This window comes from Sceloporus occidentalis, unplaced genomic scaffold, assembly GCF_023333645.1.
Source record: "Sceloporus occidentalis isolate IW3139 unplaced genomic scaffold, rSceOcc1.0.p SCAF_20, whole genome shotgun sequence".
Lineage (NCBI taxonomy): Eukaryota > Metazoa > Chordata > Lepidosauria > Squamata > Phrynosomatidae > Sceloporus > Sceloporus occidentalis.
The window spans coordinates 8393353-8409546 of NW_028317000.1; the positions used below are offsets into that span (position 1 = coordinate 8393353).

General features: G+C 44.2%; 1 protein-coding gene across 6 annotated transcripts in view; it reads right to left on the minus strand.

The window, feature by feature from the left end:
* The window catches only part of ADAR (adenosine deaminase RNA specific), a 49914-nt gene extending 40814 nt beyond the window's left edge, over nucleotides 1–9100 (minus strand). For 3 of the 6 annotated variants that reach the window (XM_089482793.1, XM_089482792.1, XM_089482790.1), the window contains exon 1: nucleotides 9006–9100. Coding sequence is in view for 1 of the 6 variants with exons in the window: in XM_089482789.1 (XP_089338915.1) it covers nucleotides 8710–8754 (45 nt within the window). In the remaining 5 variants the exon portion in view is untranslated. Of the gene's footprint in view, nucleotides 1–1618; nucleotides 1776–8709; nucleotides 8851–9005 lie in introns of those variants that run through there. The other 3 variants (XM_089482788.1, XM_089482789.1, XM_089482791.1) reach the window with 3 other exon arrangements.
* Between the last annotated feature and the right edge of the window lie 7094 nt (nucleotides 9101–16194).

The window sequence follows — 16194 nt, forward strand, 5'->3', positions numbered from 1 at the left end:
GTGACCATGGGTGAGTCACACTCTCTCAGCTTCAAAGGCAATGGCAAACCTCCTATAAACAAATCTTGCCAAGAAAACCCCTGGTTACTGTAAGTCGGAAACAACCTGAACCCAAAAAACACACACATGAGCACTACCCTAAACCCAGTCTAGAAGAGCTGCGGTTTAAAGACCAGGGAAGAGCACTACTTTGAGAGTGGTTATGAGTTGCACATGGCTGAGGCTGTTAGGTCAGGCAGCAAAGGGAAAATAAAGCTGTACAAGAGAAGGAAAGAAAGTTAAGAACAGTCTTCTTGGACCAGAGACTTCTGGGAAGCCACTGATGTGGCATGGAAAAACAAAAGCCAGGGAGGCTGGATCAAGAGAGGAAAAGGACTTGGGCAGTTTTGAAATCCCCTAGCCCAAGAAACTAATAATGAATATAATAATAATAACACGTCACTCCCCACCATGCCAACACTGCCATTCCTTGCTCTCTCCCCCATTCAGAGGTACAGCAGGCCCTTGGTATTCGCTGTGGTTTGGTTCCAGGACACACACACATGGATACTGAAATCTGTGGGTGCTGAAGTCCCATTAAATACAATGGCAAATTAAAATGGCGTCCCTTATATAAATCGGCAAACTCTAGATTTGCTTTTTGGAGTTTTTATTTTAGAATATTTTCAAACTGTGGATGGCTGAATCCATGAATGAGAAATGGATGATACAGAGGGCCAGGTGTATTCTGCCTCTCTACCTCAAAGCTCCACCTTACTTTCTTACAGACCGCCTTCCGCTCCTCCTTCCAGCTCTGAGTATAAGCAAACATCTAAGTGTGGCGGTTATGACCCTGGAGTTCAATTCCCCCCTCGGCCATGGAGACTGGCTGGTGGTGACTTTGGGGGAGCCCCACGATAGGCAGTGCATCCAGACTTCAGAACGAATCTGCTTTGACTCCACTTCAGCTGCCATGGCTCAAAGCTATGGGATTCTGGGAATTGCACTTTATTGTGGCATAAGAGTTCCACTATGGTGAGGCTGGCATACTTTGGTCACATCATGAGAAGGCACGACTCATTGGAGAAAGTGATAGTGCTATGGGATTCTGGGAAATTTGTTGCGGCATGAGAGTTCTGCTCTAGTGCCACGGCAAGCTAGAGCTCCCAGAATTCCATAGCATTGAGCCACGGTGGTTAAAGGTGGGGTCAAACCCAGGGCGACCAGAGATCTCCCTTTTCCTGGACATAGACTCCATTTCAAACTTCTGCCCAGGAAGAATTTCCAACTTGCAGCTCTGGGACCACAACCAACTCCAACTCCCAGAACTCCATAGCCTTGAGCCAGAAAGAGAGTGAAAGCGGGGCCAGACTGGGTTATTTCTCCAGTGAGGCTGCAGCCCTGAAGAGGTTTTTCTCCTGACCCCCCCCCCCCATCAGAGGAGGGGGCTCTTGGGGCAGGGATCCAAGTGGATCAGGGGCAGTTCCTGCTGCAGGCAGCCCAAGGCCTGGGCCGGGCCTACGAGGCTCTGAGGCCGCTTCCCTTCCTCCCCCGGAGGAGAAGGAGAGGAGGAGGAGCAGAAGGAGGCCTTTGCCCCCTTCGCCGCCGCCTCCCTCCCCCGCCTGCATTTAGGGCTTACCGTCCTCCTCCTCCTCCTCTTCCCCTTCGCCGCCACTCCTCCGCCGAAAGAAGACGCCGCCGCGGCTATTGTGCGGGACCAACGTCGGCGAGGGATGATGACGCAAGAGGGCCACGCTTGGCAGTCCGCGCGAAGCCGGCACCGCCATCTTTGGAGAGGGCAAAACAAGCCCTTCCTTCGCTCAACCCCCCGCTCCCCTTCCCACCTTCAAGGCCAGAGAAAAGGAGGAGGGAACAGCCCTTCAGACCCGCCTCTTCCCCCCCCCACCTTTCTTTCCTTCCTTCCCCTCCTCACTTCTCCCTTTCCCCCTTCCTTCTTTCCATTTCTTTCTTTCTTTCCTTCCCTCCCCTCATCCTTCCTTTTCCCCTTCCTTCCTTTCCTCTTTTCCTTCTTCTTTCTTTCCCTCCCCCTCCTTCCCTTTCCCCTTCCCTTCCTTCTTTCTTTCCTTCACTCCCCTCATCCTTCTTTTCTTTTCCTTTCCTCCCCTCCCCTCAACCTTCATTTTCCCCTTCCTTCCTTCATTCTCCTTCTTTCTTTTCTTTTCCTTTCTTTCATCTTATTCTTTCCTTCTATCCTTCCCTCCCCTTCCATCTCCTTTTCTTTCTTTCCTCCTTTCCTAACCCCTTCCTTCTTTTCTTCCTTCTTTCCTTCCTTCCTTCCTCCTCTCTCCGAAAGGGGAAAGTGCTGGAAACGCCCCCTGGAACTCTCCTTGCCTGGAAGCCAAGATGCTCAATGTGAGCCTGTCCTACTTTGGCCACTTCATGAGAAGGCATGGCTCATTGGAAAAGCCTACAATGCTGGGAAAAGGTGGAGGGCAGCAGAAAGGAAAGAAGGAAGGCCCCACACTCCATGGCTAGCCTCCAAAAGTGAGGTCATGGCCTGAACCTACAAGACCTGAGCAGTGGAGGACATGGGTCTCCTCAAGCAGATGTCTCATCCACAGGGTTGCTGTGTGTCTGGCCACCTGGAAGGGCTCTGGAGGAAGAAAAAGCAGCAACAGCAGAGACCCCTACTTAGCACCCTTCCTCCCCAAGGTCTCCTCCGCTGTCTTTACCCTTGTCCTGATCCCAATCCGGCTGAGGAAAGAAGACGCAGGATGTGAGATAGGCTTAGGGGGCTTTAGGAGTGGACAAGGAAAGCTCAGAGAGCAGGTGGCAGTCTCTGCGCAGCAATTTAGGTATAACTCAGGACTTGTTTTACCAATGTTTCCTTCTAAAAATAAAGTGGGATAGTGGTGTTTTCCATGCCATTTGAGTTGGAGGGGAAGGGGACACAAGACTATTTTAAACCCTCTCTAAAACCACAGAAGGTCAGCAAACCTGGATGGGGGAACGCCAGAACACTGATATTCCTAGCTCTTCCAACTCTATGATTCTATGAAAAGCAAACCTTGATTTTGCTATTTGATAGAAGGGACTGGGCAAGTCACAGGCTCTCAGTCTCAGGGGAAGGCAATGGCAAAGCCACTCTGGACAAATCTTGCGACATTACCCTAAGCTGGAAATGACTTGAAGGCACACAAGAAAATCAAAGATAGTTCATGGCAGTATACTATGGTTTAGCCAAGAACCAGTCATGTACAGAACAGGCATGAATAGAACTCCAATCTGTTGCAAAACACAATCAAATGATACTCAGGTTTGCACATCCAGTTCTATTAGTTCCTACAAAGAACTCTTTCATCACCAATGGAAGCAGAGCAGTGAATATTCAAATGAGTGACAGCTCATTTGAACATCCTGACTGTAGATTAGCACATCTCAAATGAGCATTTTGCAGCTGTTTACTCCTGGCTCACATCAGCCACAAGTGAACACGGGAAAGTCTCAAATGGACTAAACTGAATTACAGCAAAAGAAAAAAAATCTTCCATACTTGACCCTAGACATTTTAGTTTTCTCCAGAGCTAGCTTTCTCAACTGCCAGATACTGCTCATTCCCTTCAGTCATCCGCGTGATCACAGCTAAACTTTTATTTAGAAACCAAAAACCAAGTTAACAGCTTCACTTCTGCAAACAGATCTACCGTACCCGCAGTTACAAGCATATAAGAAGCAATACACCCTTACAAGATTGTATGGGCTTTCCTCCCATTTTTCCATTCCGCACAACATTCACACATCCACTCCTGACGGCTCAAGTCCTTTCCAGCTTTCTCAGACCTCGGCCATTCCTTCCCATGGGATTGAACTTGGCAATTGCTAGTACCTGCACTACATCTGCTCACTATCCAGCCAGACATTCCTTTCTCTCCACACTGTTTTACGAACACAACACGTTATTACATACCCCCGGTTACATTATATAGATGTTACTATGATGTTACTTGACCATAACCATAATAAAAAAAACAAATGAAAGCACAGGATTACCGTTATATCCAATGATGACAACACAGCATAACAGGAAAAAAAGCAAATAATTCAAAGATATAGCTGTGTTAGCCTATAGAAGCAGTACATAGAAAGAGTGTAGTGGAGTCTCCTTCTTTGGAGGTCTTTAAGCAGAGGCTGGATGGCCATCTGTCAGGGATGTTTGATTTGGATTTCCTGCATGGCAAAATGGGGTTGGACTGGATGGCCCTTGTGTCTCTTCCAACTCTACAATTCTATGATTCTATCTTGTAGCACCTTTGAGACTAACTGAAAGAAATTGGCAGCATGAGCTTTCGTAGAATCATAGAATCACTGAGTTGGAAGAGACCCCAAGGGCCATCCAGTCCAACCCCAATCTGCCATGCAGAAACTCTCAATCAAAGCATCCCCGACTTCAGTCTACTTTCTCAGATGCATCTACAAAAGCTCATGCTACCAATTTCTTTATTTCAGTTAGTTTCAAAGGTACTACACGATTTCTCTACGTACAGAAAAAAGGAGTTAGCCATAATGGCAGGATCTGCTAAGGATCACACCAACATCACAGCTGTCCAATCTATACTGGAAAAGTCACAAAATGGTACACAGACATGCACCCTCTCTCTCACACACATACACAGGTTAGAAACGTGCTGTTGAAGAAAAGAAGAGGCAAACCAAGAGCTCCAGAACCCAACAACCATCGGCCGGGTGGCACCATTAATACTGCCAGGTTTCCCACCTTGCAGTTCCATGCTGTCCATGCTCCTAGCAGCCTCTCTCACCACCTCTGCAGCCGAAAGAGAATGGGAAAGCTACATACAGTATTTCAGTGACAGATGGGGAGAAACCCTCAGGCCACCTATGCATTAGGATGCAGGCAGAGATTCAGTTAAGTCATTAGAACCACCCTACACTCAACTATTTATAGTCACAAGAGAAAGGCTGGTCAAGTTCACTCTAGGACTCAAGAGAAACACATATAAAGACCAAACACAACTGGGGAAGTGGAGGGGGGTGTTCAGCGATTGAATATTGGTGATTGATCTTTCACCTTAAGCAAGGTGAAAGAAAATGGTAGCCCCCACTCATTGCCTTACACATACATGCTTGACAACCTGAAAGAGCTGCGCTATTCTGAACTCAATTTTAAGCTTTGCTGTGCAGGCAGCCCCCTCAGAGAAAGCACAGAGCTGCCTGAGGAAGTGCAATGGATTTTCTTTTTGAAAGACCCATTAAAGAGAGAAAAGGAAATGATGGCGCATGATAAGAATAGTACTACTCATTACTTGGGCCTAGTACAAATGTGTAACACGAGACCGCTTCCTCCACTGACATCACAGTCCCTTGCCCCATACATGTGTCTTTGAACCTGGCAATCTGGTAGACCTTATCTCCCCTATGAGTCTGCCTACATTTTGAGATCCTCATGAGAAGCCCTTCTCTCCATCTGACCACCTTCGGTCTTCTCAATGGCTGACCCTAGACTCCAGTTGCATGAGCCACGGAAAATTGTTCGAAGTTCTGAAATCTGAAAAAAACCCAACATCGCTCGCCACCTCCCTTTAACAGAAACGCCTACCCTGAAAGTCCCGCAAATTTGTAAACTACTTTGTAACTTTTGTGTTCTTAATGAAGGGGTCACCCTGTCAGTGTCTAATGGACCAACATGCCTATTAATATTAGAGAATTGATTTTATGGCCTTTGTGAGGCATCTCATGGGTCCCTTCTTTCTGCTTCTTCCGGAGTAGGATTGGGATCCCTTGAGACCATCTATTTTAGCTACCACAACCCTAATTTTAAAAAAAATATTATTTAACACTTCAAACACTAACATCACAAGCAAATATACCTAATATCTTCTGTTTGATTTTATTTGGCTTTAACTTAAGTTGAAGGCACGCAATAACAACAATAAGGAAGTCTCTATCAACTAAGCAGTTTAAATCATTCAAACATTTACAAGAGTCCCCAAGAGATAAGCATTTGCCTTTGTTTTCAACATTACTATCACCACAAACTGGGAAAAGGTATTCCCTCTTGCCATCAAACCTCTCCCAAGAAGGCTTCTATTGCCGTGTGCACATTTGTCAATAATGCAGACAAGCGTTCATAAGCCTGTTGTCCAATAAATGGGAGGATTTTTTAATGTACAATACAACCAAACTGGTTGCTTAAAAATTGATTTGTGATCTAACAACTTAAGGTTGCAGCCTAAACTTGCCCAAAGGCCAACTTCATTCACGGAGAGCTTTGCTGACTAGCAGCTTCCTCAGTTGTTGTCCAAAATAAAGACGTTTTCTAAGCTCAGCTTAACTAAATAGAGGCTTGTTTTGTATCAAAACTCATCTCTGACAGACAGAGCCAGGTTTTCGAGGCAAAACATCCCCTTCCGTACTAATTCAGATAAAAAACAAACGCCAGATATTCCACTTCCCTTTTCCCTGAAGCACAGCCAAGAGACAGTGTAAGGGGAGATGACTAGGAGAAAGCCAACCATAATTCAATAGTGCAATTCTACGTACTGGTACTTCCTCTTTGGCAACTAAGAAGTAACATTTATCAAGTTCAATGGAACTGGCACCCAACTAAGGAGGCTATAGGATCACAGTTCAAAACTTGCTTGCAAGGCCAAAATGCCATTCTTCTTATTGTTGCTAACTTCCCTCCAGTTGACCTCAACTTAAGAGGTGATACGCTAATCCTGTTTAAGTATTTGAAAGGGTGTCAAACCGAGGATGGAGCAAGCTTTTTTCCTGCTACTCCAGAGACTAGAACACGAACAATAGATGCAAGCTAAAGGAAAAGAGATTCCACCTCAACATTAGGAGGAACTTCCTGACAGTAAGAGCTGTTTCGCAGCGTAAGATGTTCCCTCGGAGTGTAGTGGAGTCTCCTTCTTTGGAGGTCTTTAAGCAGAGGCTGGATGGCCATCTGTTGGGATGCTTTGATTGAGAGTTCCTGCATGGCAGAATGGGGTTGGACTGGATGGCCCTTTTTGGGGTCTCTTTCAAATCTATGATTCTATGATCCTGTGGATGAAACATGTCTAAGGTCCAAAACACACACACTGCAGCAATAATGCAGTTTGAGACCACTTTAACAGCCCTGGTTCAATGTTAGGGAATTCTGATAAGTGTAGTTTTGTGAGACATTTAGCCTTCTCTGTCAGAGACCTCTGGTGCCACAATAAACTCCACTTCCCAGTATTCCACAGCACTGACCCAGGGCAGTTAAAGCAGTCTCAAATCTGATCATTTCTGCAGTGTATTTGGGACTCCAAACTCCCTTATCCTCCACTGCTCTGCTCTGGTCTTGCAAATTCAGTCCCTAACTGAGTCTAACCATCTAATATAGGGTCTTCCTCTCTTTCTACTTCCCTCTACCTTTCTTAGCATTATTGTCTTTTCCAGTGATTCATGCTTTCTCATGATGTGACCAAAGTATGACAGCCTCAGTTTGATCCTCTTGGGGCCCAAACAGACAGGCCAAAATAAAGCTGCTTTAGGTCACTTTGGAGGTATGCTGTTTAAATGAAACACGCATCTTAAGAGGCCTGAGGCTGCGCCAAAGCTTAGGACTGGAGCATGGCTTTGGAGTGGCTTCCGGCCTCTTAGGACTCATGCATCATTTAAATAGCATGCCTCCAAAGTGACCCGAAGTAGCTTTATTTTGGTTTGTCTGTTCGCGCCATTGGTTTCTAGAGGAAGCTCAGGTTTGATCTGTTCAAGGGCCCATTTCCTTGTCTTTATGGCTGACCATGTTTTCTAATATTTCACAGAAGAAAACTGGGACATGTGTGGCCGAGCAACATCAGAGTGTGGTCAAGAGGGCAAAAGTTGTTAATCAGGAGGTCACATAAGACAGTCTGCTTTTGCCTGAGCCTCCTCTCTCTCTACTCAGTTAACCCAGCGCAAACTCCTTTTGCACTTTGAATCTGAACACAGGAAGAAGGGGGAAAATTGGGAAGAGAAGTAAACTTTAAAAGCAGCCAGAAAAGTGGGACCACGGAAGATTAATTGGGATTGTCCCTAACGAATCACAGAACCACAGACCTAGAATCCTAGAGTTGGAAGAGACCGCAAGGGCCCTGATCCAGTCCAACCCCATTCTGCCATGCAGGAAATCACAATCAAAGCATCCCCGTTGACAGATGGCCATCCAGCCTCTGCTTAAAGACCTCCAAGGAGGGAGACTCCATTGCACTCCGAGGGAGTTTGTTCCACTGTCAAACAGCCCTTACTGTCAGGAAGTTCCTCCTGTTGTTGAGGTGGAATCTCTTTTCCTGGAGCTTGCATCCATTGTTCTGTGTTCTAGTCTCTGCAGCAGCAGTAAACAAGCTTGCTCCATCCTCAACATGACCTAGAACCATAGAGTTGGAAGAGACCCCCAAGGGCCATCCAGTCCAACCCCAGCCTGCCATGCAGGAACTCTCAATCAGAGCATGACACCCTTTCAGATACCTAAACAGATTTTTGTCAGGCATTAAAAACAGATTGAGCCCCTTTCTCTCCTCTCTGTTGAACTATCCCAGTGCCTGCTCCTTCTGCACTTTGAGCTCAGTTTGCAGCAACTGAAGGAAGCTCAGCAAAAGGGTGAAAGTGGAAGGAAGGGAGAGAAACAGGGACACTTTAAAAGCAGCTGGGAGAGTGGGGCTGCAGAGGGTTAGTGCGGACTCTCTCTCTCATAGAGACCAGGCTCCCTCCATTTGTGGCTCCCTGCCCCCTTTTTCTTACGGGATGCATCGCCTCTTCTGGAACCAAAGTGCCTCGACTGCGCATGCGCCGAAGCCCCACCGGCCGCGGGGAGAAAAGGCAGCTCGCTTCGCCCGCCTCGAAAGAGAAGGCGTAGTAGAACCTTCGTCCCCGGCGCTAGTGCGCATGCGCCACGCTGCCCTGGTTCGCTTTCTCGTACGGCGCCGCGCATGCGCAGTCGCCCCCTCCCAGTGCCTTCCCGCTCAGCTCGCCGCCCTCCGCTCGCTTCTTCCTACCGCCTCCCTTCCCTCCTTTCCGGGGTCTTTCGCCCTCCTTACCCGCTCCCGGCCGGGACTCGGCCCGGTTGAAACCGACTCGCTGGCCCCGCAGTGCTCGGTCCAAGAGGCCACGTTCTGTCTCTCTCTCTCTGTGGCTTTTTGCGCCGCCGACCCGGGCGCAGAGTGATGGCGTCACGCGCCGCGCCGGAAGTGGGCTCGACGCCGACGCACTCCCGGGCGTCACGTGACAGCAGCTCAACCCCGGAAGTGGGCCTCCCAGTCCCATTTTTTTGGGTCCATGTTTTTCCCCTGAAGCTTGCTAAAATAAAATATGTTCCAAATAATTGTTATATTGTCATTGGAAGCAGTACATAAAATAAAACAGAAAACATAAAATAAAATAATAAATACATTAAAATAAAATATACATAAAACAAAATAAAAATACGTACAGTTAAAATATATAAAATAAAATACATAAAAATACATTTAAATAAATACATAAAACAAAAATATATAAAATAAAAATACATAAAATAAAATAAAAATATATAAAATAAAATAGAAAAAACAAAATAAAATAAAATAGAAAAAAACAAAATAAAATAAAAATACATAAAATAAAATAAAAGACATAAAATATAAAAGACATAAAATAAAATAAAAATACATAAAAATTAAAATACATAAAATAAAATAAATAAAAATAAAATATACATAAAAGAAAAAATATATAAAATAAAAATACATAAACTAAAATATTCCATAATTAATTTTTCTTTCTTTTTTTCAATTTTTTAATGTTATTTTTCCATGCAGACAAAAAACATGAAAAAAATTTAAAAGAAAGAAAAATCAATTATGGAATATTTTATTTTATGTATTTTTTATTTTATTTATATATTTTTATTTTCTTTTATGTACTGTTTGTGATAACAATTATATACAAATATTTTCCGTGTTGTTGTTGTTGTTGTGTGCCTTCCAGTCATTCCCGACATAAGATTTGTCCCAAGGGGGTTTGCCATTGCCACCCTCTGAGAGAGTGTGACTTGCCCAAGGTCACTCAGTGAATTTATGTGGAATTCAACTGGGGTTCAACCTCCCGTCTCCAAAGTCTTAGTGCTCAAACCACAGCGCCACCATGGCTCCGATACATATATGTGTGTGTCGTAGGGTTGCCATAATTCTCTACTATAAACCGGGACAAAATGTAGGACAAAATATAGACCAAAATGTGGGACAATTGTAGGATAACATTTAGCCCAAAATGTAGGACATTTAAGGTTCTCCATTTTTCTTAAATGTCCTACATTTTGTGCTAAATTTTATCCTACAATTGTCCCACATTTTGGTCTAAATTTTGTACTACATTTTGTTCTGGTTTATAGTAGAGAATTATGGCAACCCTGTGTGTGTGTGTGTGTGTGTGTGTGTGCGCGCGCGCGCGCACGCACACACACACACACACACATATATATATCAACACAGAGAAATGTAAGGTGCTGCACTTAGGGTGGAAAAACAAAATGCATAGTCAACTGTGATGCAGCCGACAACTAAAAAGGCCAACGAGATTCTAGGCTGCATCAATAGAAGCATTGTGTCTAGATCAAGGAAAGTAATAGTGCCACTCCATTCTGCTTTCGTCAGGCCTCCTGGAATACTGTGTCCAGCTTTGGACAACACAATTCAAAAAGTGTGTGTATGTGTGGGTGTATTCATTCATTTGATATGTGTTGGAGAAGAGTGCTGAGGATACCATGGACAGCCAAAAGGACAAACAAATGGGTCCTAGAACAGATGAAGCCTGAAATCTCCCTGGAAGCCAAAATGACTAAATTGAGGCTGTTGTATTTTGGACACATCATGAGGAAAAATAAATCATTAGGGAGCCCTAGTAGCACAGCGGCTAAATGTCTGTACTGCAGCCAATCACTCACAAACCATAAGGTTGCTAGTTCAATACCAGCCCAGGGGCTCAAGCTCGACTCAGGCTTGTATCCTTCTGGAGGTTGTTAAAATGTGTACCCAGCTTGTTAGGGGCAATTAGTTTACACTTTGTAAACCGCTTAGGGAGTGCTTAAGTGCACTGATAAGCAGTATAGAAATGTACTGTACTTGTTATTGCTAGAAAAAATGATGCTAGGAAATATACGAGGCAGAAGAAAGGAAGGCCACAAGCTAGATGGATGATTTCTGTAACGGAGGTGACGGGCCTGAATTGTACACACACATAAACCACTCACTGCTTTATCAGACTAGGGGGCAAACAGGATTTAAACAAGAGTTAAACGATAGTTAAACAGGAAATGCCTGATGTTTATCACACGACATTTCCTGTTTAACTCTCGTTTAACACTCATTTAAATCCTGTTTGCCCCCTAATGTGATAAAGCAGAGAGTGCTGGTTCCATGATGAAGCAGTATAGAAATATAAATGCTCTTGCTCTATGGCCTGCTTCAAACTGGCAAAATTCAAACTGCTAGATCAATAAATTCAAGTGGCCCTGCAATCTCCAATGTTAGCTGTGTCCATCCTACCCTAGAAATCATTGAGGAAATAACAGAAAATGCTCTTGTTCTTGCTGAATTTGCAGGACTTGAGCAGAGCAGTGGAAGACAGGGGTCATGGAGATGTGTCATCCACAAGGTCGCCATAAGTCAAAGTCAACACAAAGTCAGTTAACAACAACAACGACACGTATGCATACATATACAATGGGCCCTTGGTATCTGCTGGGGTTTGGTTCCAGGAACCCTCATGGATACCAAAATCTGTGGATGCTCAAGTCCCATGGCAAAGTAAAATGGTGTCTCTTATATGACATGGCAAAATCAAGGTTTGATTTTTGGAATACACTCCACTCTTGCCATATGCTATTCCGGACACACACACCCCGGTGTGTACGACAAATTTCACGTATGCTGGAGTCCCATTCATTTGAATGACAGCGCGCTCCGCCATGATGCACTTATGCCTGTGGCGCACGTGCCATTTTGTCATTCACCTCTCACTGTCTGCATAAGCACAAAGCCATGTATGCCAAGGGCAGACTGTATACAGTAGGCCCTTGGCATCTGCTGGAGTTTTGTTGCAGGACACCCTCTCACTCCCCCCATGGATACCAAAATCCATGGATACTCAAGTCCCATTAAATACAATGGTATAATAAAATGGCGTCCCTTGCATTAAATGTCAAAATCTTAGTTTGCATTTTTTAAAATTTTATTTGTCTTTTCAAGTCATGGATGGTTGAATCCATGGATACAGAAGGCCAACTATACACACATAGAGACATATGTGTGACATTTCTTTAAAAAGGTAAAGATAACGTTTTCTCTTTAATATGAATGTGTAGTCATAAGTGTTCATGTCCATTATTAAGCTGAAGAACCAGTGTTTTCAGAAGATGACTCCGGTGGTCATGTGGCCAGCATGACCGCAGGGAACGTTGTTACCTTCCCACCAAAGTGATACCTATTTATCTATTCTAACTTTTACATTCTTTCGAACTGCTAAGTTGGCAGAAGCTGTGCTATTTCCACTTTGTTTGAAATACAACATTCTGAAAAAAGCATCTGAGAAAATAGGCTGAAGTCTAAGAAAGCTCATGCTGCCAACTTCTTTCTTTCAGCGCGCATCTCAAAGGTACCACAAGATCTCTTTACAAACTGATTCTACAGACTAACACGGCTATATCTCTGAATTCTACAACATTCTGAGTAACTATTTTTCCTATTCATTTATTTGTATTATTTGTGCTGGTCTATGACCGTAATGAAGATGAAACTGAATAGCAAAATCTCTTAAGCCATTATGTTTAATAATTTTCTAAACCCGGTATTTTTAATTTTGACAGTACAGAGCTCCCTGTGACCTATTTTAAAAGTGAATTGCTCTTCTGGGAGGTTTCCAGAAGAGGTAATTCACACACAGCCCTCTTTTTTTGTTTTTGTTTTGCCAGATAAAGAATGGTTGGGAGGCACAAAGAGATACACTCACCTCCAGAGCATCACTTGCTCACCAACACATGCTAATTGCATTAGATTTTGGATTTGGTATCAGCCACAATAGGCAGCCAAAATGACTAAACTGAGGCTGTCATAATTTGCACATATCATGGGATGGTGCAAAATGGAGATATTAATGTATCCTAATTATGATTTGTCTCGGCATCTAAAATATTCAGGTACCCAAGGAGGAAGGGGAAAGTGACGTGTGTATGATGTTGTTGTTTGCCAAGATATATTTGTTGCAAGATGTGTTTGTTAGGACTGTTGGTTTGTTGTGACATTGTTTGTCACAACTGTCAACGTGTTATGTTTGGGTGTGAGGAAAAAAAAGTTTATGTATTGCCATGATGAGCTGTGACAGCAGTTTTATAATTGCTTTTTCTTTATAATAAAAACTATTTTAAAAAGAAAAGGGGGTAGTGCTTCCTAAAGCAGGAGGTGGTAAGAAAAGTGGAAGACCACATTACAGATAATAGAAACAGAGTTGGAAGAGACTGCAAGGACCTTCAAGTCCAACTCCCGACATGCAGGAATAAACAATCAAAGGACCTCCAATAGATGGCCATCCAGCCTCTGCTTAAAGACCTCTAAAGAAGGAGACACCACCACGAATATTAGGATGTTCATTTTAATGTTGAGATGGAATCTCTTTTCTTGGAGCTTGCATCCATTGCTCTGGGTCCTGTTTTCTGGAGCAGCAGAAAACAAGCTTGCTCCATCCTCAACATGGCACCCCTTCAAATACTTAAATATGGCTAGCACATCACCTCTTAACCTTCTCTTCTCTAGGTTTAAACATACCCATCTCCCTAAGTCTCTCTTCATAGGGATTAATAGTTTCCAGACCCTTCACCATTTTGGTTACCCTCCTCTGGACATGCTCCAGCTTCTCAACATCCTTGCATTCTGGTGCCCAGAAATGGATACAGGATACCAGATGAGGTCTGACAAAAGCAGAATAGAGTTCTAGGTACTATACTTCTATTGAAAGCGCCCTAAGCGGCTTTCAGCTTATGGTGAAAGACACGTGCCACAAGAGGCAATGGCACGCCGTGTGCACAAGCCCAATTGTTTTCAATGGGGCTCGAGCATACACAGCATTTCCCTTACGTGGGGGGGGGGGGGGGGATGGATCCCCTGCATAAGAGAAGGGCCCACTGTGTATTGATTCAGTCAAGAAAGCCACAGCTGCCCAGTGTTTGAAAGGCATTGACAGCAGGGGGGTCAATGATCAGGACTCTTGGAGGTCTCTTATCCATAGTGTTCCCATAAGTCAAAATCAATTTGGCAAATAACAGCAATAGCTAAAGAAGCCATAATATTTACGGCTCTGCTGTTCCAATTTATTGCCATTTGAGATTGAAGATGTTTCCCCTGTCGTGAAACAGGTCAAGCTCCTAAAATTAGATTCTTGATACTATCCCAGTGTGTCCATTTAACTCCTATAGCCAGCAGGATATCTACACTGCTGGCATCTTCCATGGGGGGTGGGGGGAGTCTTCCACTCACAGATCTGCTTCTCCAACAGTTGAACTATATACATCCTGCATAAAGCTGGCTGGGAGATTCTGAGAGTTGTCATCAAACAGTATTTTCCCAAGCCATTTTTGCCATTGGCTCAGGTTAGTGGATCTCATCCGCACTGCAGAAATAATAATATGTAGAATCATAGAGTTGGAAGAGACCACAAAGGCCATCTAGTCCAACCCCATTTCTGCCGTGCAGGAACTCTCAGTCAAAGCATCTCTGACAGATAGTCATCCAGCAGTTTGACACGGCTTGAACCATGCGAATGGTACAGAATCCTGGGATTTGTTGTTTGTTTTAGCACCAAAGCTCTCTGACTAAGAAGTCTAAATGTCTTGCAAAACTACACACACCCGAATTCCCTAGTATTCAGCCAGGACAGTTAAAGTGGTGTCAAACTGCATCATTTCTAATAATAAGGCCTTTCCTTTATTAATGAGAACACTGCATTCTGCATAGGCTAGAACTTCTTTTTTTAAAAAAGGACTGCATTTCCATGCACACACCCAGCATTCACAATAGATCTCTCTTGACGGTGTTATCTCCAAATTGGATCTTCTGTTTCTCCTCTCCTTGTCAGCGGGTTTCCGAACCGCCAGTGCAGTTCTTTGCGCAAAGCCGATTATCTCTGCGATGGCTCAGTCGATGGAGAGCGGAGCACCATCAAGCAAAATAAATCGGAAAAGACCCGGTGTTGCCATGGGGCGAGGGAGCAGAGGAAGCCTGGCGTTCATTTCTCAGTGCCTTTTCCATTTCGAGGCAAGGCGATATTTATCCCTGGCTTCATTGAAATTCTGCTCAGCTGGCTTTCCAGGAACATGTAGGCAGATACAGTCAGTCCTAATTTAAACATGGAAAGTGGGGAGAACAGCAAGCCTTCATCCCCAATTAATTTGGATTCACCCTTCTCCCTCTCACTTTTAGTCTCTCTCTCTCTCCCCACCAAAGGCAAATCCTTCTTAATTTGATTAGTATGAAAACAACTGGCATCAAACAGATTGTGCTTGTCAGCTGCTTTTGCCACTTTCCCCGTAAATAACTGTGTGTAATTTACCATCTGGCAAAGAGACCAAAATATATCCAAGGAGCCCGCTGTTTGCTATACCCACACAGGGATGAGTTTTGGCATGTGACTGGCAGCAGAAGGATGGAAGGGGGAAGATTTTGCTTTAATGGAGGCAGTGGATCTTTGTTCTTTTCCTCACTTAACCCCTCACATCTTCTGCTAAAAGTTTTTCCTCCTTGCAAAATCTAGAAAAAACGTGAAAGCTGGAGCATGTCCAGAGAACACCCGGCTGAAGGAGACTTATACATATGAAAGGGGTCTAGGAGTCCAAGTAGACCACAAGTTGAACATGAGTCAAAAGTGTGATGCGGCAGCTAAAAAGGCCAATGCGGTTTTAGGCTGCATCAATAGAAGTATAGTGTCTAGAGCAAGGGAAGGAATAGTGCCACTCTATTCCTCACCTGGGATATTATGTGCAGTTCTGGACTCCACAGTTCAAAACGGATGTGTTGAGAAGCTAGACTGTGTCCAGAGAAGGCCAACCAAAATTGTGAAGGATCTGGAAACCATGAGACTTAGGGGGCTGGGGATGTTTAGCCTGGAGAAGAGAAGGTTAAGAGGTAATATGATAACCCTCTTTAAATATTTGAAGGGATGTCATAATTGAGGAGGCAACTAACTTGTTTTCTGCTGCTCCAG